General features: G+C 41.2%; 1 protein-coding gene across 6 annotated transcripts in view; it reads left to right on the forward strand.

Annotated features, from left to right (window-relative positions):
• The window catches only part of trim37 (tripartite motif containing 37), a 120,284-nt gene that overhangs the window by 80,229 nt on the left and 17,938 nt on the right, over positions 1-22,117 (forward strand). For 5 of the 6 annotated variants that reach the window (XM_059973592.1, XM_059973589.1, XM_059973591.1 and 2 more), the window contains 6 exons: positions 829-1,017; positions 5,770-6,057; positions 8,082-8,213; positions 10,459-10,645; positions 11,879-11,988; positions 21,543-21,692. In XM_059973592.1, coding sequence (XP_059829575.1) covers positions 829-1,017; positions 5,770-6,057; positions 8,082-8,213; positions 10,459-10,645; positions 11,879-11,988; positions 21,543-21,692 — 1,056 coding nt within the window. The remainder of the gene's footprint in view (positions 1-828; positions 1,018-5,769; positions 6,058-8,081; positions 8,214-10,458; positions 10,646-11,878; positions 11,989-21,542; positions 21,693-22,117) is intronic. The other variant, XM_059973594.1, reaches the window with a different exon arrangement.

The raw sequence follows: 22,117 nt of genomic DNA on the forward strand, positions 1-22,117 counted from the left end.
TGAGCATTTGGGCAAGCAAAGATATTTGCCCCAGGAGAGAGTATCGATTTGTAAACAATAATCTATCTGTATTTTTGACATTATTACTTGATGAATTAGGGGGTTACTACAGATTTTATCTCAGAGGCCTGATTTGGACCAGTGCGGATTAGGTAAAGCATATGTCATAAGTAAAAGATAAGTCAACATGGACCAATACAGTATATCACTAAGAAAGAGGCTGAAGCTATGTTTACAGTGCGACTGTATCAGAAATTCAGACTAATTATGATGAATTTAAGTTGCTTTCAACGCAGCAATTACCTGCTAGTACTATACCTGTATTATTGCCATTAATTTTGGAAACTGGGTTTTGGCAATGGAAACAAGAATTGGTGAATGTACAAGGTGAGTTTATAAGTTTTTGTCAGGAAGAAAGATTCAAGTTTTGAGTCAAGATCTTTTGAAGAAAGAGAACACAGAGAAATGAATCCTTTAACGACAGAAGTGATGTATAATATGGGGAGTAAGAGGTATAATCGTTGAATGTCTAATAATTTTTTTGTGATGGTGATGGCTGTCGTGGTAACAATTTAGTCCATCTGTGCAAGTCTTTATTTGTTCAAAGTAATGAAGTATCCTTGAATAGTAGTGAAACAAGAATAACGTTTAGTGAATATCATGTGTTGCTTGGAATTATCAGCTGTTTGTCCTATTGTAAATTTTGAGGACTAATTTAGCCCCTTTTGGAAGACCACATTTTTCCTCCTCGTTTTTCAGTCTTTGCTGACTTGAGGTTTGTTTTTTGTTTTTTTGGTCTTGGTTATAGTATGCCTCTGTTCTCCACAGGAGGAATGAACAACCACAGTAGGTCTTCAAGGAAGGTAATGGGCAGTCTGACGTCCACAGCCAGCAACAGTCTACTTGAAATTGACCCTGTCATTCTCATACAGCTGTTGGACCTGAAGGACAGAAGTAGCATGGAAAATATGTGGGGTCTTCATCCCCATCCACCAGCTTCCATCCTGCATTCAGCAGGTAATTTAATTGGCCTGTAATTTGTACCATCATATGTGAACATGACTGTTTGGACAAGTTGGTAAGACGTCCTAAACTTGGAACTGTAAATAACAAATGTAGCTGGAATCTGAGCGGTACTTTCCTTTGAGAATTTGGTGCTTACTGCCACGAGTAGTTGAGAATAAAAGCATCCCAGGAAAGGGAAAAAAAAGGAACATGCTAATGATGTTTGTTGAAGATGGAGATTCATGAAGTTAGATACTAGGTAAGGACAGTTGGGCTAGAAGGCTTTTTATTTCACCGCTTTTGCTTGTTTCCTTTTAGTCTCATTACCTGGGGTAGTCATTGTTTAGTATTTTGTGCCCTTGCCTCAATTACCTTTTGAAAAAATGGTGACGATTCATTTCCATGTTGCTTCATTCCTTGTGGTCCAGCTCTCCCACAGTGCTATTGGATAAAAAAGTTGCAGCATTTTGGTCTCGTAATGATAAAGGAATGGCATTATATTCTCAAATCTGACCAGTGTGTGACTTGGCAGAGAACATGAATGCACTTGCCTGTGGGTCTGCTGCCCTCATGGTTTTTCTGGCAGACCACTGAATTGCAAGTGCTACCAAACAATCTTTGGAAGTTGCTGCAGTGCATTTTGTAGATGTGTCCTGTAACCATGGTGTGCTGACATTGGAGGAAGTAAATATTCAGGATGGTGGAATTTACGTTTTTTTTTTCCTGTCTGGGGGTGGAAGTTGTTAACTGGGGGTCATTTCAACTGCTCTTATCTGGACAGGTAGAGTGTACCATGTGATTTGCTCAAGTATGCACCCCACAATAAAATCCAATTCCAATTATTTTATTTATCACATGTAATGTGCATCGTACAGTGAACTGCGTAGCTCGTGCTAACACCATCACAACTGAAGGATGTGCTGGAGACAGCCCATGTGTTGCCACAAGTTCTGGTGCCCATATCCTCAATGCTTGGTAGAACAGCACAGATCACAACAAGCAGATAAATCAGCACAATAAGCCCCATTCCTTCATCCCACCCACCAATGATAATGGTAACAGTGATGAATTTTTTTTGCCAAAAAATGAGACTGCTTCGTCCCATATCCATGAAACATACTGGCTTCTCTTTAAAGTCAACTGATCTACACCTGATGCGTATGTTTGGTCTACCAGTGCGATAGTAAGTTATTTTCCAGTATCCAATACTTGCAATCTTGTTGTCAGTTGGAATGGATTAAATAATTTGAGGACTGCTTCTATAATGAGTATTTTGGGATGAGACAGATGGATCATCCATTTGGCACTGCTGAGGATGATTGTGAGTACTTTAGCCATGCCCTCAGCAGTTGCGAGTTGGGTTCCATTACTGAGGATGAGAAGGTTCATAGAATAGAGCCTTCTCATCCCTTTTAATCGTCCACCACCTTGCAAGGTGATGTGGTGGACTGCAAAATATTGGTTGTAGGATTGTTGTGCACTGTTTATAGCAAAGTGTTAATGCACTTTAGAATGTATTTGATGCTTTGTTAAAGCTTGTTAAGTGTATTTGATAGTGGTTCGGCATGCTTTCTTTCCTGTTCATTAATCTTTAGTTGCTCCCAGAGTTGGTGCCAGTGGTAGAGTGACAGATAGGTCTTGAATTGGTATGTTGTAATGGGGTACAGTTCTGCAGGTACAGCAGGCGGTGAAAAAGGCAAATGGTACGTTGGCATTCATAGCAAAAGGATTTGAGTACAGGAGCAGGGAGGTTCTGCTGCAGTTGTACAAGGTCTTGGTGAGACCGCACCTAGAATATTGTGTGCAGTTTTGGTCCCCTAATCTGAGGAAAGACATTCTTGCCATAGAGGGAGTACAGAGAAGGTTCACCAGATTGATTCCTGGGATGGCAAGACTTTCATATGAAGAAAGACTACATCGACTAGGCTTATAATCACTAGAATTTAGAAGATTGAGGGGGAATCTTATTGAAACGTATAAAATTCTAAAGGGATTGGACAGGCTAGATGCAGGAAGTTTGTTTCCAATGTTGGGGAAGTCCAGAACGAGGGGTCACAGTTTAAGGATAATGGGGAAGCCTTTTAGGACTGAGATGAGGAAAAACTTCTTCACACAGAGAGTGGTGAATCTGTGGAATTCTCTGCCACAGGAAACAGTTGAGGCCGGTTCATTGACTATATTTAAGAGGAAGTTAGATATGGCCCTTGTGGCTAAAGGGATCGGGGGTACAGAGAGAAAGCAGGTACAGGGTTCTGAGTTGGATGATCAGCCTTGATCATACTGAATGGCCACAGGCTCGAAGGGCCAAATGGCCTACTCCTGCACCTATTTTCTATGTTTCTATGCTACTGAATCTCAAGAACGCCCAACTTTGAACTGTGTTTTGAATATATTAACATTTGTATGGTGGTAGTGCCACAGATTCAGAATGTGAAGGAGGAAGCCCTCGGTGACTTTTGTTTCCATCCCTGTCCATCCCCTTCTTGCTGCAAAGCCTACCTGGCTGTTGTGTTCTTCAAGGTTTGATTAGTGGTGGTGCCACTGAGCTATCTGGCAATGGATAATAAACTTGCCCATCCAGGATCCATTCTTTGTCCTTGCTACCCTTGGTGTAATCTTCTGTGTTTGCTGTGGAGGAGTGGACATTCATCAGCCAATGAAATGGCCCTTTTGACCTATTGCCGTGAGGTTTCATGGAATACAAAGTCAACACCAAGGATCTTGTCTTTGCTGCACCAGTGAGAGGATGCACATACCACGATTATAAATAGGTTTGTATTATAAGTTCATGGCAGTTTTCTGTAACTCACTCCTTGGATCTCCAAGTGACACCTTGGCTTCCTGCATCTTTTATTTGAAGCTTTTCCTCCATTTCCAAGAAAAAGATAGAGATGGAAGAAAACTTAATCTGAATTTTTGATTTTTAGAAGAAGAATCTAAAATAACTGGGATTAAACCAGATGTTCAACTGGTAAACCATCATAGTATTCAGAATGAGGAGGGATAATTTTAATAAAATGACATTTTTTCCCAGGCCCATAAGTGTAACTCCCCAGTTAGTTAAATGGTTGCAAGTTTTGAAATGCAAGAAACTATTTGGTGTTGCATTTTGCCTCATTAGGAAGAGAGACTTGCATTTATGCCGTGTCTTTTAGTACTTCTGGGTGTCCCAGAGCGCTTTCCAGCCAGTGAAGCATTTTTAAAAGTGTAGTCACTGTTGTAATTATAGGAAACGCATCATTAGTGCAGTATAAATTTGCTACCGTGTTCTTGATGATTATTAACATCCAGATTGTTTTCTCATAACTTTAATTTTTATGCTTTCTCCTTGGGAGAGATTGTGTGACAGACTGCTTTATGCAACGCAAGAAAGCTGATTGGCACTTAATTCTTCTTTTGTACTAATGCCTCCCTCTCAAAATTTGGATCTAGCAAATTATCTATGCTTAATTGAGGCCCCCAGCTGAGTCATGTAAGGTACCTTCATGTGAGGGTGTTATGCCTATTGCTATTTTGTCATCTGTGGCACAAAATACAACGTACAGATAAAGATTGGGTGCGGCTAAAGTGTTAATATTTTTTTCTGTCTATATCCTGTTGTAGATATATTTGGGTATGGTTTAGGAACAAGATAAATATTTTACTCTTTGGGCATATACTGGTTTTATCTTCCACATTATCATCTTCCTTCTGTTTTAACAGCATGTATTCTATTCATTTCACCCATTTTCCCTTAATTATATTTATTCTATTTGGCTCTATTTCATGGTCTAGTAACTAAATAATTTTCCAGAATGCTCTTTGGATTTACCGATAACTTCCTTGTATCTCTAGCTCCTAACTTTGTACTCGCCCACAATTGAAGTTGATTCTGCCCAGTCCAATCACAAATTTGAAATCCTCTGGTAGGGCATCCTTCAGTTTTGTTTCATGAGAACGATCCTGGGAATGAAAGGGCTAATGTATGAGGAGTGTTTGGCTCTGTGCCTGTACTTACTGGAGTTTAGAAGAATCTTGGGGGGGGAGGGGTGATCTCATTAAAACCTATTGAATACTAAAAGTTCTAGATAGAGTGGACATGCAGAGGATCTTTCCTATAGTGGTGGAGTCTAGGATAAGAGGGCACAGCCCTTTTTGTCCCTTTTTTTAAAAAAAAGTGAGTAATTTCTTCAGCCAGAGGGTAGTTAATCTGTGAAATTTATTGCTGCAGATGGTTGTGGAGGCCAAGTCACTGGGTCAACTTAGACTGGAGGTTGATAGGTTGTTGATTTGTTACATCAAAAGTTACAGGGAGAAGGCAGAGTAAGATTGAAAGGGATAATAAATCAGCATGATGGAATGGCAGAACAGACCTAATGGGTTGAATGTCCTAATACTGCTCCTATGTCCTGTAGGAAGATGTGTTACATTTATACACTAAATATATAATGCGGCCAAACTCAGGAAATTTTGACCTGCTCATCTGAATCGGCAATGTGTGGCTGTGATCACATTTGTCTGCATTGTTTCCACCAAAGGACTTTTTAATAACTCTTGAGTTAGAGCTACATTGAACTTTAAAGTTCCAGGCTAAACCTTGTTCTGTACGGAGTGAGAAGCATTCTGAGTAGCTTTAAGAGACTGCAGCTAGTCTCGCCTTCCTTGCTTGAGAGTAAGAGAAATGACAATCTAAAGTTATTAATAGGAGGACTGAGGTTTTAATGAATGTCTACATAAATGTATATTTAAAAGGAGGGTCTAAAAAGAAATTCATTCTGTAAATAGCTCCATGTCGTAAAGACCGTGACCAACGGAGACAGCAGTCTGTGCGTCGTTCACCTCCTGATTCTGGAGTTCTGAAGAGGTTAAAGGCACAAATGGCTGAGGTCAGGAGCAAAATGTCTGAAGTGAAAAGCCAGATGTCAGAAGTGAAAAGTACGATGTCATGTACTGATCTGGGATCAAACTGCATCACTTCTGCTGGAGAGCAGGGACCACTGGGGCCCTGTGGAATTGACAACATCCAGAGACGTGAAGCAGGGCTGGACCTCTTTTCTAATTACATAAATTCTGGTAAGTAACAAGGACATTACTTTCACTGTAGCTTTTCAACACATGACTGAACAAAAAATGTAAAATGACATAGTTAATGATACTTGTATGTGTTGTATTATCTAATTTTATTGAGAGAAAATGTTTAAAGTTAACAGCCACATTACTTGAGCTGTGTTTTGGGTACTATTTTAGAAAGATCTAAGCTATTGATACCACTTTAAAGTTTTGCTCACACAAAATGTACACCATTGCCTCTGATTCCAATGCTAGTGTTTTTTCCTATTCCAAACTAATCACATTAACTGCTTCCAAATGAAGACTGATCATAATAGAAACATGGTAGTAACTGGTACACAGGCTTATTTGCTTTGTAGCCAGTTCCTCAATTTCAAGAGTGACTTGCTTCCTCTTGGGTTTTGAGGGATCTCAAGTGACTAATTGGATGAATATGATGTGGAGGATTTTCAACAAAGGGCAGTGGGTAATTTGAAGTTGTGCATCCCTACTTCCACTTATCCAGGGCTTCTTTGCGTGGACTTAAGGTTCTGAATACAGTCCTGTATGCTCCTTCTCCATTTTGAGCATTTGTGATCAGAAATTCCCCAAGAGTCTTTGAGCACATTGTAGTTCAAAAAGGCTTTGAGAATAATCTTGGGTTCTTTCCATGACACAGCGCTGAATGGTGTCTATTTTGGGAGTCTGCTGTCAGGCACACGAATGACATGACCTGCCTGATGGAGTTGACTGAATGTCTTTGGGGCTTTGTTGCTCAGAAGGTTGACTTGGGATTATGGCTTATCCAATCACTGAATTTGGAAGATTTTTGCAGGCTTTTATGAAATTCCAGCAGTTACTGAAGGTGCTTATTGTTGGTAGACCAAATCTCGAAAACATAGGATAGGGATCGTTGCTGCATAGTAGGCCATAACATCTGTGCTAGGTTTAAGATCTTGATCTTTGAATATTTTATCTAAATCAAGAAAGATCACTGCTACACTTTGAAGTTCATGTCAAATTTCATTGATTCTGCTTTTTGGTAACCATCAAAATTAATTTTAATTTGGAGACTTGGTATCCAGGTCTTGGGTGACCGTCTGCATATGTGTTGTGAGCAGATGTCATGGGTTAATGATCCAAAACAGGAATTGTCATTTTCTTTTCCATCCCCGCCCAATGCTCGAGGTGACTGGAGTGTCTCAGTTGGTACACACCTGAGCACAGCTAATGGGACAAGTCTGGAGTCAAATCTGTCACCACCTGGTGCACAACTTATTACTGCATCCTCAGTACCCTTGTCTAAAAGCTCATGAGGAAATGATTGCACCTGTTTAAAAGTCAAAATGAATTCTCTTATCACATTGCTGTGGAAAGTGGGACGCACATCTAATAGAGCTCTTAGAATTGAATGCCAGGCTTGAGACTTGTCTCTTTTTGCAAAGGGAAAAAAAATGCTTTTGCATGTACCAAGAAGACAAAAATACTCTTATGAACATAAAGCTCTAGAAAATGTTCAAGCGCTGGAATTTAGTGCTTAGTGATCAGATTGTTGTTACCTGGGAAACAGGACTGATCTACTTCATAGTACATTCTGGTGAGCACTTAGTTTGTTCCTTCTGAAATCAAAACCATAAATGTCCTATCAACATTGATTTGATTTGCTGAAATTTAAGGAAATATTTGTGAAAAGGACGTTCAGGAAAATATTTGAGTGAAGTGGTTACATGTTAGTGGGCAGAATTCTCAACCAGTTAAGATACTGGGGAAATTTGATGTTGATAAACAAGGTTGTCAGTTTTTTTATTTGAATAAAGAGGAGACCCTTTTTGTCTTGGATTTTCATGGCGGCTTCTTTCTTTTTAGATTCCCAGCATGCCTTCTATTAATCTGAGGAAAAAAATTATTTACTAAGTTGCAATTCTTTTTATACTTCAAAATGTTTTGACCTAATTTTAGAGGAATTAGGGTTTGTATGTAGTAGCTTGAGGTTTTAGCTGATGAACAGATGAGCTGTAAGTCATGTCTCCTTTCAAACTATCTGTCAGCAACCAGTAAGAAATCAGCATCTCCGAAGAACAACCGCTCAGGCCCAGGGGCCTCCCTCTCTCTCCGCAGAGCACTGGATGGTGGAGATAAGGATTTCCACTGCCAAGAGAACTGCCAAACCATTGCAGGAGGTAACCACTAATGTTTTTGTTCCTTTGCTTCATTTTCATACTCAAGATGGCAGCAGGTACTTGGTCTTGCAGAATAAGGAAAGATGCATTCAGAAAGAAACTAACTTTACAACTATTTGAGCAAATAGATTAGAAGGAGGCATCCATCACTAGCAACCCTCACCATCTGGGGTATGTCTTCAAAAAAAAATGATAGGTTGTTTGTCTATAAAGTGATGCTAAGCTCAGAGTCTGTACATAAGCTGACAGGAAATGATAAAGCAGATATTTTCTTTTGCGTTGTTTATAATAGTTACATAGAAAACCTACAGCACAGTATAGGCCCTTCAGCCCACAATGCTGTGCCAAACGTACTTACTTTAGAAATTACCTTTGGGTTACCCATTATCCTCTATTTTTCTAAGCTCCAGGAGTCTCTTAAAAGACCCTATCATATCCACCTCTGCCACTATCACCGGCAGCACATTCCACGCACTCACCACTCACTGCGTTTATGTAAAAAAAAACTTACTCCTGACATCTCCTCTTTACCTACTTCCAAGCACCTTAAAAACGTTAGCCTTTTCAACCCTGGGAAAAAGCCTCTGACTATCCACACGATCAATGCCTTTCATCATCTTGTACACCTCTATCAAGTTGCCTCTCGTCCTCTGTCAATCCAAGAAGAAAAGGCCAAATTCACTCAACCTATTCTCATAAGGCATGCTCCCCAATCCAGGCAACATCCTTGTAAATCTCCTCTGCACCCTTTCAATAGTTTCCACATCCTTCCTATACTGAGATGACCAGAACTGAGCACAGTACTCCAAGTGGGGTCTGACCAGGGTCCTATATAGCTGTAACATTACCTCTTAGCTCTTAAACTCGGTCCCATGGTTGATGAAGGCCAATACACCATATGCTTTTGTAACCACAGAGTCAACCTGCTCAGCAACTTTGAGTATCCTATGCACTCAGATCCCAAGATCCCCCTAATCCTCCACATTGCCAAGAGTTTTGCTATTAATACTGTATTCTGCCATCATATTTGACCTACCAAACTGAAGCACCTCACACTTACCTGGGTTGAGCTCCATCCTCCCTTCTCAGCCCAGTTTTGCATCCTATTGATGTCCTGCTGTAACCTCTGACAGCCCTCCACCCTATCCACAACATCCCCAACCTTTGTGTCATCAGCAAACTTACTAACTCATCCCTCCACTTCCTCGTCCAGGTCTTTATAAAAATCATGAAGAGAAGAGGTCCCAGACCAGATCCCTGAGGCACACCACTGGTCACGACCTCCATGTAGAATATGAATCTTTGCCTCTGTGTGCAAGCCAGTTCTGGATTCACAAAGCAATGCTCCCTTGGATCTCATGCATCCTTACTTTCTCAATAAGCCTTGCATGGGCTACCTTATCAAATGCCTTGCTGAAATCCATAATTTATAGTAATTTTGTATCTTAGCACTGTACTACTGCCACAAAGCAACAAATTTCACAACATATAAGACAGTAAGAAACCTGATTCTGATTCTTAAATCATTTCACACTGACAGCATGACTTGCCATAACATATAGAATGGCTTTTCTGTAATGTCCTAATTTCAAACTTTGTTCCAAGGTCACTCATGTTCAGCTCTGTGTGTGTGTGTGTGTGTGTGTGTGTGTGTATATATATATATATATATAGTGGCGACCCATTTCCTGGCACATCCGAACCGGCTCACAATTAGATAGCCTACGGGGGTTTGCGAACACAGAGCTTTGGAGCCTCTGCGCCATGGGGGGCAGGTTAAGGGAGGCTTAAAAGTGAGGCTGAGGATTTCGAATAAAGTTTTTTCCTTCGACTGCAGTTACCGACTCCGTGTCGTAATTTTAGCGCTGCGTGTAGCACACCGCTACAATATATATATATATATATACACATACATACACACACACACACACACACACACACACAGGTAGCTATATATCTCTTTAATCTGACAGTAATATGTTTCATGTTCCCTGATGTGATCCACTTTTGGCCATTACTGCTCTCCCTTTTGGAACTATCTGATGAAGTTTGTGCATACATCCTCTACCTCTGGTGTAATGACTTTTTTATTTCTGAAAATGGAAGATTAAGTAGAGGTTTGCAAGAAGTATTCAGACTTTAACCATGAACACTACAATATCAATGCTGGAAAGGAAGTTATTTGTGGAGAGACAAGATTTTCTTTCTTGAGAGAGGAGAAATTATTTATATTATTTATTTCTAGGATCAACAAAATCCAGCAGTAGACAAGGATCCCCACATTCCATAAACAAATGCAGTGATTTAGAGATGCCGTCAGTCTGCAAGGCTGACGATAGACCTTCTATCATTGCTGCTTCAGAAATATTCAGCACCTCGGCACTGAATGGATTGAGCTCGCTGGAAATGTCACGGAAAATCGTCACAATAGGGTGAGTTGCGTATTCACCTTCTCCATTTATGCTGCTTTGAATAAAAATAGCAATAAATGAATGATTTTGTTTACTAATTCTGCCTAAAGGAGAGTATTTTTAATCCTTGTACAAAAGTTTGAAGCTCATGATACAGTGACCAAATCTGTATCTCTTTCCAGCAGCACCAGAACTAATCCTTTAGGACAGGATGGAATTTGAATTTTTATTGCTGTTTGTCATGTAAGAGTGAGGAGTTATTTTTAAAATGTGGCCTCTGTTCTCTTGACGAACACCTGTAAGTTTATCTGCAAATAATCCCAAAAGTAGCCATTGAACAGAAGTTTCTAATAGTGGTAATTGAAGGGAAGTGGTAAGAGAACTCCCAACTGATAAAAGTATTAATTGATCTTTAATATTCCATACAAGCTATCATGTTAGGTTTAAAACTACTTCAAAAGTGATATCTCTGCATTATGATTAGCACTATGATGTCGATTTACTTGCCCCGTTTCTTCCGGTGCTTAAGTTTGTTGCTCTCCCCTTTGATTTATAATATTATCAACTGGGCCAAGATGATGTTTCAGTTGCAGTGTGTAACTGTCATTTTTTAAAATGTTTGCTATTTCTGGCGTTTTTTCAATCACTAATGAGAAGGCATTTTACACATTTGCAATTGTCCTTGTGAAAGGAAAATTGCAGGATTTTGATCCAGTGACAATGAAAGAATAGTGAAATGTGTTTGATCCTGACCACTAGGGCTTTCACTGTGGAGTTTGCATGTTCTCTTCATGTTCATCTGGTTTTCGTCCAAGTGCTCTGGTTTGCTCCCACAATTTCTCCCTCTTGCCCCCCCCCACCCCAAAAGATTACGTTGATAAGTTAATTGGCCCTTTGTTTTAGATGAATGGTAGAATTTAGTGAGAATGTAGGGAGAATAAAATGAGCAAGAATAGGTTTAGTGTAAAGATGGTTGCTTAATGGTTGGTGCTAAGTCCATGGGTGTAAGTGGACATTTCTGATTCTGTGTGACTCGGACAACTTGCAGATTATGCTGTTTGTGTTTCTGCTGCTATTAATTTGCTGGTAGTCAGTGTGATATTGGAAACCACACTTTGGCTTACTCTCCTGATAGCATCTTGTAAAAGGTGCTCTTTAAATTTGTAGCTTCTCTGTAAATGAAATTAACAAGAGTAAGTTCAGAATGAAAATGCTTGTGATTGGTTTAAAGGATCTTTATTAATTTTATCCCAGGTCGGTTACCCCATGCTCGTTCATAGAAAGTCAGCAACACTCCAACACAGAGAATGCAATCACTTCAGGCACATGTGCTCTTGAGAGCGGATCGACTAGTCCTGAAGAAGGTATGGTCTCACCTGTTGAATTATTAGGCAAATGCCAAGCAAGCCTGATGTGCTTGCTTATTCTTTTAATTCTTCTAAAGAATGGATTCTATGGTAGTGAGACCAAGTTGCAGTGAACCATATTGTTGCTTCAGTCACTTTGCACTCATTATATAGTAATGTCATAGTGAGGTGAAAACTCAATTAATAGGAATTCATCTCATTGCATTAGTTTGTATGAATAACTCTACCAAGGCAGGTCCATGATTCCATAAACACAATACTATTTTTACACATTGATAAAGTGGTAAATGCAGAAGCAATAATAATAAAGAATGCTATATTACAGAAGCTCCAAATTAAACTCTGCTACTGGAGGTCATCTTTTTGGATCTACAATAAAATTAGAGCAGCCAAAAATGCTGAAACACTCAAGTAGGCCAGCAGCTGAGGAAAGAATAGCATTTCAGAGGGACAGCAATTTATCAGAATTGATGAATGGACACCAACTTGCACCATATCCTGTGTTACGTTTTCCTTGATGTTATCTGATCCACTGAGTAAGCATTGTCTTTTTCACAATTTCAGTACACAGTATTTTGGTTCTGTAAAATATCTACATCCATACGAAGGGGTTTTCACCCAAAACATCGACTGTCCGACTCCAGCTTCTGCAGTCTCTTGTATAGACAGGTATCATGGACGTGGAAGAGCATGAACATGAAAATGGGAGCAGGAATACATCATCTGGCCTCTCAGGCTTTCTTCAGCATTCAGTATGATCATGGCTGATCTACTCAACCCTCAACTGCATTTGTCAGAACCCTGCAGCCCTCAATTCCATGATTTATGTACACCCAACTGTGGCAAACCTTTCCCTCTATTTAGGTATATAGGACACAAAATGATAGGTCTGGAGTGCATAGAATATTATATAGAACATGTTCCCTAGAAATTTCAAATTGGATGTGTTTTTTAATCAGCCACGATTTTTTGAAGTGGTGACCCCCCCCCCCCCACACACCTTTTTCTTCAGCTGCTTATTTAATCCTTGTTATCAATGTCTTTTGCTTGAGTCACTAACTCAATTTATATTTCCCTACTCCCGTGCCATTCTGGAGTATAAATTGTAACCTTTATGTTCTGGGCCTTTTGTTATGAAACCATAATTCTATTGACTTTTTAAATGTCTTTTCAGATACCTCTTTTAAGATGTTATGAACTTGACCCTATAAAGCCCTGCAGTCTCGCAACACGCAGCTTTCCTTCATTTCAAGTACTACATATTTATTGTTTTTATTATTTTCTGATTTGCTACCTCAAGCACTGCCATTGAATTGCATCTGCTACATCTTTCCCCATTGCCTTTCCTTTTGTCTTCAAAATAATTCCCTTACTCTATTTCAAATCATCTATAAATTTTGTTATTGCCTTTGGCTTAACTACCATCTTACAATGCACACTGAATAAAAACATTTCTAGAACAGAACCTTAAGTCAAACAGCCACTTTTAAGTTCTCCCTGAGAAACTGCCATAAGTCCTGCATTTAAATTCTGTTTTCTCCCTTCTTAAAAGCTGTTTCCCTACCTAATGACTGGCAGTTATCAAGCTTCCTCCCTATATAAATATAGTCCACAGTACAATCCCCTGGCACTCAAATTCTTTCACTGCTAGGTTGTGCCTGTCTCTTCCAAAACTACACATTGCACGTTATGTCCCCTGATTAAACGTGTATTGTGGCATGTTGGTCCTCTGGGTTTGAAGAAACCATAAAACTGGTGTAAACAACTGTTAATTCTGGTTAGCATAATTGAAATGTCCAAAACACCTTGTCCTATGCTGTGAGTTTTCAACATAGTGGAAATGTAATATCTTGAGAAATGTAATATCTTAGGATGAACACCCAGAAGTCTTGGTACACGTTGGTACCAATGACATGAGTAGAAAAAGGGAGGAGGTCCTAAAGAGAGAATTCAAGGAGTTGGGTAGGAAGCTGAACAGCAGGACCTCCAGGGTAGTAATCTGGGGATTGTTGCCTGTGCCACGTGCTAACAATGCAAGATCAGGCATATTAATACGTGGCTGAGAGACTGTTGTAGGGGGCAGGGCTTTGAGTTCCTGGATCATTGAGCATCTTCTGGGTGAGGTACAAACAGTACAAAAAGGACGGTTACACCTGAACCCAAAGGGCACCAATATCCTAGCAGCCAAGTTTAAAAGAGCTGTTAGGGTGGGTTTAAACTAATTTGACAGGGAGATGAGAACCGAAGTGATGGGGCTGAGGAAGGGGAAAATGGAAATAAATCAAAGATGGTGTGCAACAGAAATTATAGAAAGGACAGGCAGGAGATGAGGCATAATCACAGCCAGTGGGATGAGTTACCGGGTGAGAGAGGCATGGTGCAGTTAAAACAGAAAGCAACAAATACTGGAATGAAAGTGTTATATTTGAATGCACACAGCATAAAAAAATTAAATGGACGATCTTGAAATTCAGCTACAGATTGGCAAGTATGATGTTGTGGCCATCTCTGAAACTTGGTTAAAGCATGGCTGCCATTGGGAGTTGAATGTCCAAGGATATACAGGTATCGGAAAGATAGGTTAGTAGGCAGAGGGGGTGGTGTGGCTGGCCCTGTGTATAAGAAATGATATAAAATCTTTAGAAAGGGATGACATAGGATCAGAGGTGTAGAGTCTATGGGTTGAGTTAAGAAACGGCAAGGGTAAAAGGACCCTAATGGCAGTTGTATACAGGCTTCCAAACAGCAGCCGGGATGTGGATTACAAATTACAGCAGGAGATGGAAAAGGCCTTTCAGAAAGGCAATGTCATGATAATTGTTGGGTGATTTTAACATGAAAGTGGATTGGGAAAACCAGGCCAGTACTGGACCCCAAGAGATAATTTTGTAGAATATCTAAGGGATGACTTTTATAGACAATAGGTGCAGAAGTAGACCATTCGGCCCCTTGAGTCTGCACCGCCATTCTGAGATCATGGCTGATCATTCACTATCAATACCCAGTCCCTGCCTTGTCCCCATATCCCTTGATTCCCCTATCCATCAGATATCTATCCAGCTCCTTGAAAGCATCCAGAGAATTGGCCTCCACCGTCTTCTGAGGCAGTGCATTCCACACCTCCACAACTCTCTGGGAGAAGAAGCTCTTCCTCAACTCTGTTTTAAATAACTGACCTCTTATTCTCAATCCATGCCCTCTGGTACTGGACTCTCCCAACATCTGGAACATATTTCCTGCCTCAATCCTATCAGATCCTTTAATTATCTTAAACGTTTCAATCAGATCCCCTCTCAATCTCCTCAATTCCAGTGTGTACAAGCCCAATCTCTCTGCGTAAGACAGCCCTGCCATCCCAGGAATCAACCTAGTGAATCTACACTGCACTTCCTCAATTGCCAGAATGTCCTTCTTTAAACCTGGAGACCAAAACTGTACACAATATTCCAGGTGTGGTCTCACCAGGGCCCTGTACAAATGCAAAAGAACATCCTTGCTCTTGTATTCAATTCCCCTTGTAACAAAGGCCAACATTCCATTTGCCCTCTTCACTGCCTGTTGCACTTGCCCATTCACCTTCATTGACTGGTGAACTAGGACTCCTAGGTCTCTTTGCATTTCTCCCTTACCTAACTCGACACCGTTCAGACAATACTCTGCCCTCTTGTTCCAGCTTCCAAAGTGGATAACTTCACATTTATTCACATTGAATGACATCTGCCAAGTATCTGCCCACTCACTCAGCCTATCCAAGTCTCCCTGTATTCTCCTAACGTCCTCTTCGCATGTCACACTGCCACCCAGTTTAGTATCGTCAGCAAACTTGCTGATATAGTTTTCAATGCCCTCATCTAAATCATTGACATAAATCGTAAAGAGCTGTGGTCCCAATACAGAGCCCTGTGGTACCCCACTAGTCACCTCCAGCCAGTCTGAGAAACACCCATTTACTGCTACCCTTTGCTTTCTATCTGCCAACCAGTTTTCTATCCATGTTGAAACCCTGCCCCCAATGCCATGAGCTCTGATTTTACTCACCAATCTCCTATGTGGCACCTTATCGAATGCCTTCTGAAAATCTAGGTACACAACATCTACTGGCTTACCCTCGTCTAACATCCTTGTTGCACCCTCAAAAAACTCCCAACAGATTAGTCAAGCATGATTTGCCCTTGGTAAATCCGTGCTGGCTCGGCCTAATCCTATTTCTGCCATCTAGATGTGCCACTATTTCGTCCTTAATAATGGACTCAAGCATCTTCCCCATGACTGACGTTAGGCTAACAGGGCGATAGTTCTCCGTTTTCTCCTTCCCTCCCTTCTTGAAAAGTGGGACAACATTAGCCACTCTCCAATCTTCAGGAACTGATCCTGAATCTAAGGAACATTGGAAAATGATTACCAATGCATCCACAATTTCCTGAGCCACCTCTTTTAGAACCCTCGGATGCAGACCATCTGGACCCGGGGATTTATTACCCTTCAGTCCTACCAGTCTACTCATCACAGTTTCTTTCCTAATGTCAATCTGTCTCAATTCCTCTGATATCTTATGACCCTGGCCCATCCATACATCTGGGAGATTGCTTGTGTCCTCCCTGGTGAAGACAGATCTAAAGTATGCATTAAATTCTGTTGCCATTTCCCTGTTTCCCATAACAATTTCTCCCAATTCATTCTTCAAGGGGCCAACATTGTTCTTAACTATCTTCTTTCTCTTCACATAGCTAAAAAAGCTTTTGCTATCCCCTTTTATATTCCTGGCTAGACTGAGCTCATACCTGATTTTTTCTCTCCGTATTGCTTTTTTAGTTAAGATCTGCTGTTAAAACTTTCCCAAACATCTGTATTCCCACTCATCTTAGCCCTGTCATACTTCTTTTTCTTTAATGCTATACTATCTCTGACTTCCTTTGTCAACCACTGTGGCCCCTTCCCCCTCTTTGAATCCTTCCTTCTCATTGGAATGAACTGCATTTGCATCTTTTGTATTATGCCCAAGAATATCTGCCACTGCTGATCCACTGTCTTTCCTGCCAGGGCATCCGCCCATTTAACTTTGGCCAGCTCTTCCCTCATGGCTCCGTAGTCTCCTTTATTTAATTGCAACACTGACACCTCTGATCTGCCCTTATCCCTCTCAAATTGTAGATAAAAACTTATCATGTTATGATCACTACTTCCTAATGGCTCCTTTACTTCAAGATCACTTATCAATTCCTGTGCATTACACATCACCAAGTCCAAAATAGCCTCGTTCCTGGTTGGCTCAAGCACAAGCTGTTCCAAAAATACATCCCTTAGACACTCCAGAAACTCCCTATCCTGGGTCCAGCACCTACCTGATTCTCCCAGTCCACCTGCATGTTGAAATCTCCCATAACGACTGCATTACCTTTAGCACATGCCAATGTTAACTCCCTAATCAACTTGTATCCACGCTACTGTTTGGGGGCCTGTACACAACACCCATTAGGGTCTTTTTACCCTTACTGTTCCTCAGCTCAATCCACACAGACTCTACTTCCCCTGTTCCCAAGTCACCTCTTGCTAAGGACTGAATCTCATTCCTCACCAACAGGGCCACCCCACCCCCTCTTCCCATATTTCTGTCTCTACGATAGCACGTATACCCTGGTACACTCAATTCCCAGGCCTGATCCCCTTGCAGCCATGTCTCCGTTACCCCAACAATATCGTAGTTCCCCATTTTCATCTGAGCTCATCTGTCTTATTTCTGACACTACGCGCATTCAAGTATAGAATTCTTAGCCCATTCCTCCTCTCTTTGCTTAAAACACTGTCTACTGTACCTAACCCAGCTCCTTGAACTTCCATCGGGCAAATTGCACCCTGAATTTTGATGACCTTCTCAAGATCACCCAAACCTTGTACACATTTAACCCCATGCACCTTCTGATCAACCCTCTGGATCTGGATCCCTGCCCCCTGCACATCTAGTTTAAACCCCCCCCGAGCAGCACTGGCAAATACTCCTGCAAGAATGTTAGTACCCCTCCGGTTCAGGTGTAGACCGTCCCTTCGAAACAGATCCCAATGTCCCTGGAACAAAGACCAATTATCCAAAAACCTGAACCCTTCCTTCCTGCACCATGCTCTCAGCCTCGTATTAATGTGCAAAATCATTCTATTCTTCGCCTCACTCGCACGTGGCACAGGTAGCAATCCCGAGATTGTCACCCTGGAGGTCCTGCCTTTCAGCTTCACTCCTAACTCCCTGAACTCTCTAAGCAGGACCCCCTCACTCACCTTACCTACATCATTGGTCCCTACATGGACCACTACATCTGGGTTCATGCCCTCACTCTCAAGAATAGCCTGCACCCGATCTGAGATGTCCCGGACCCTGGCACCAGGGAGGCAACATACCATCCGAGACTCCCGATCTGCCCCACAAAATCTCCTATCTGCCCCCCTAACTATAGAGTCCCCTAAAACTATCGCTCTCTTCTCTTCCCTCCTCCCCTTTCTAGTTGAGGGTTCAACCTCTGTGACTTTTAAGAACAGTTTGTTTTAAGAACTTTTAAGAACAGTTTGTTGTTGACCCACTAAGGGATCGGCTGTGCTGGATTGGGTGTTGTGCAGTGATCTGCAGGTAATAAGAGAGCTACGGTTCAGGAACCCTTAAGGAACAGTGATCACAATATGTTCGAGTTCACTTTAAAATTTGAGAAGGAGAAACTAAATTCCAATGTGTCAGTATTTCAGTGGAATAAAGGAAATTACAATTCCATGAGGGGGGACTGGCTAAGCTTGACTGGAAAGGGACACTAGCAGGAAGGGCAGCAGAGCAGTAATGGCTGGAGTTTCTGCGAAAAATGAGGAATGTGGAAGGCAGGTATATTCTAAATGAGAAGTAATTTTAGAATGGAAGAAGGACACTACCGTGGCTGACAAGTGATGTCAGAGCCAAAGTAAAAGCAGAAGAGGGCATACAAGGAAGCTAAAACTAGTGGGAAGATAGAGGATTGGGAACCTTTTAAAAATTTGCAGAAGGAAGCTAAAGGTCATCAGGATGGAAAAGATGAATTATGAAAGGAAGCTGGCAACTACTATCAAAGAAGATGCTAAAAGCTTTTTGAAGTATATAAAAGGTAAAAGAGAGTTGGGTAGATATCGGACCAATAGAAAATGAAGCTGGAGATACTGTAATGAGAGACGTAGAGGTGGCAGAGGAACTGAATGCTTTTTTTGCATCAGTCTTCACAGTGGAAGACATTTGCAGTGTACCGGACACATAAGAGTGTCAGAGAAGTGAAGTATGTGCAGTGAAAATTACAACTGAGAAGGTGCTCAGGGACCTTAGTGGTCCGAGGGTGGATAAATCTCCTTGAACTGATGGAATGCATCCTCTGGTTCTGAAGGAAGTAGCTGGAGAGATTGCGGTGGCAATAACGATGATCTTTCAAGAATCAGTACATTCTGGCATTGTACCCGATGACTGGAAAATTACCAATGATACTCAGCTATTTAAGAAGGGTGGGTGGCAACTATAGACCTGTTAGCCTAACATCAGTGGTTGGGAAGTTGTTGGAATCTCTTGTTAGGGATGAGGTTACTGAGTACCTGGAGGTACATGACAAGCTAGGCTAAAGCCAGCATGGTTTCCTGAAAGGAAAAGTCCGCCTGACTAACCTACTGCAATTTTTTTGAGGAAATTACAAGCAGGGTCAACAAAGGAGATGCAGTAGATGTGGTGTACATGGATTTTCAGTAGGCCTTTGACAAGATGCCACACATAAGGCTGTTTAGCAAGATTAGAGCCCATGGAATTACAGGGGAGTTACTAGCATGAGTGGAGCATTGGCTGATAGGCAGAACACAGAGTGCGAATAAAGGGATCCTATTCTGGCTGGCTGCCAGTTACCAGTTGAGTTCTACAGGGGTTGGCGTTGAGACCGCTGCTTTTTACGATGTATGTCAATCATTTGGACTATTGAATTAATGGATTTGTGGCTAAATTTGCTGATGATACAAAGATAGGTGGAGGAGCGTTTAATGTTGAGGAAACAGCCTACAGGGAGTCTTAGATAGTTTAGGGGAATGGGCAAAGAAGTGGCAAATGAATACAATGTTGGAAAGTGTATGATCATGCACTTTGGTGGAAGAAATAAACGGGCAGACTATTACTTAGATGGAGAGAGAATTCAAAATGCAGAGGTGCAAAGAGACTTGGGAGTCCTTGTGCAGGATACCCTAAAGGTTAAACTCCAGGCTTAGTCGGTGGTGAAGAAGGCGAATGTAATGTTGGCATTTATTTCTAGAGGTATAGAATATAACAGCAGGGATGGGATGCTGAGGCTCTAAAAGCACTCGTGAGACCATTGGGCTCCTTATTTTAGAAATGATATACTAACATTGGAGAGGGTTCGGAGAAGATTCATTAAAATGATTCCAGGAATGAAAGGGTTACCGTATGACGAACATCTAGCAGCTCTTGGGCTGCACTCCCTGGAGTTCAGGAGAATGAGTTTCTCATAGAAACATTCCGAATGTTAAAAGGCCTGAACAGATTAGATATGGCAAAGTTATTTTCCATGGTAGGGGAGTCTTGGACAAGAGTGCAGGACTTCCGTATTGAAGGACGTCCATTTAGAACAGAGATGTGGAGAAATTAGAGATGTGAAGTCAGAGGCTGATAAATCTGTGGAATTTGTTGCCACGAGCAGCCATGGAGGCCAAGTCATTGAGTGCATTTAAGGCAGAGATAGATAGGTTCTTGATTAGCCAGGGCATCAAGGGGTATGGAGAGAAGGCAGGGCAGTGGGGATGACTGGAAGAATTGGATCAGCCCATGATTGAATGGTGGAGCAGGCTCAATAGCCAAATGGCCTACTTGTACTCCTATATCTTGTGGTCACTTCAGGCTGACTGCATTAGACTTAAAGCTAATTGCCCACATTGTATGTGTCACAAAAGAAATGTGGCTTTTTAAATTTATTCCTGTACTAAGTTAATACTGCACATAAAATGGGCAATTAATTTCCATAAATTTAAGGAAAATATTGCTTCTTGGACATTTAACAGAGGAAAAATGTTTGCATTCAGCTGTCAAGATTTTTCATAAATTTATGGAGATTAATATAATGTGTTTGTCAAAAAGACTTGTACATGAGACCTTCAGTTAATGTCATCGTAATTTGTACTAATCGTTACCATCCCTGCCCTGCTTTGTGCCACCGTGTGAGGGAAGAATTGTTGATTTTCTTTTTTAGGCAGGTAATAAGTGATGCAGCTCTGAAGTTGGAGTACCTTTCACTTTGTGTTGGTTTGTAACTAATGTCTGGAGCAATCACTGTCCGTTTTTAAGCATGTAACCAGCATCTCAGTGTTTATTCCAAATTGAGATTTGCATTATAGTTCTGTCAGGTAATTTTGTACTCTTAACCTTTGTGTACACAACACAGCTGCAATGTATTTGTAACAGTGTGTTACAATCAGAAAAGTTCCATTAGCACCTGCTTATCCGTATTTACTGATGTTTACTTTGCACAGGTGGGAATCTCACTCAGTGCGTGTTTTTTTTCCAGTCATGTCCCTTCAGAAGACTATCCTCCGTTTACTACCTGGGATGAGTACTGACAGTGAGAGCGAATGCGATACTGAGAATGAGGAGCAGGAGGAGAATGTGTCTGCAGAGGTGCTCACTCTTAACTTCGCAGTACAAAGTTCGGGTGAAGGTATGAAAGCAGAGTTCCATGCCTGAAAGCTAGATTTTCATTCTTGAGAGGGTACAGAAACATTAGCACTTTTTTTTGTGTCACATGCTTATCGAAGCATACAGTGAAATGTGTCATTTCCATCAAATCAGTAAGTGTTGCCACAGCTCGCTAACTCTAACCTGTTTGTTTTTGGAATGTTGGAAGAAACTGGAGCATGTAGAGGAAACCATACAGTCATGGAGAGCATACAGATGCCCTGCAGACAGTGGTGGGAATTGAACCGCAGTCGGTGACCACAGTTGATGATTGTGCTAACTGCTACAGCTGTTATTGTAGCGGTGTGCTACACGCAGCGCTGAAATAACAACACGTAGTCGATGAGCTGCAGTTGCAAAAGAGATTTATTCGAACTTCGCAGCCTCGCTTTAAAGCCTTTCTGATCC

This window comes from Hypanus sabinus, chromosome 6, assembly GCF_030144855.1.
Source record: "Hypanus sabinus isolate sHypSab1 chromosome 6, sHypSab1.hap1, whole genome shotgun sequence".
NCBI classification, from domain to species: domain Eukaryota; kingdom Metazoa; phylum Chordata; class Chondrichthyes; order Myliobatiformes; family Dasyatidae; genus Hypanus; species Hypanus sabinus.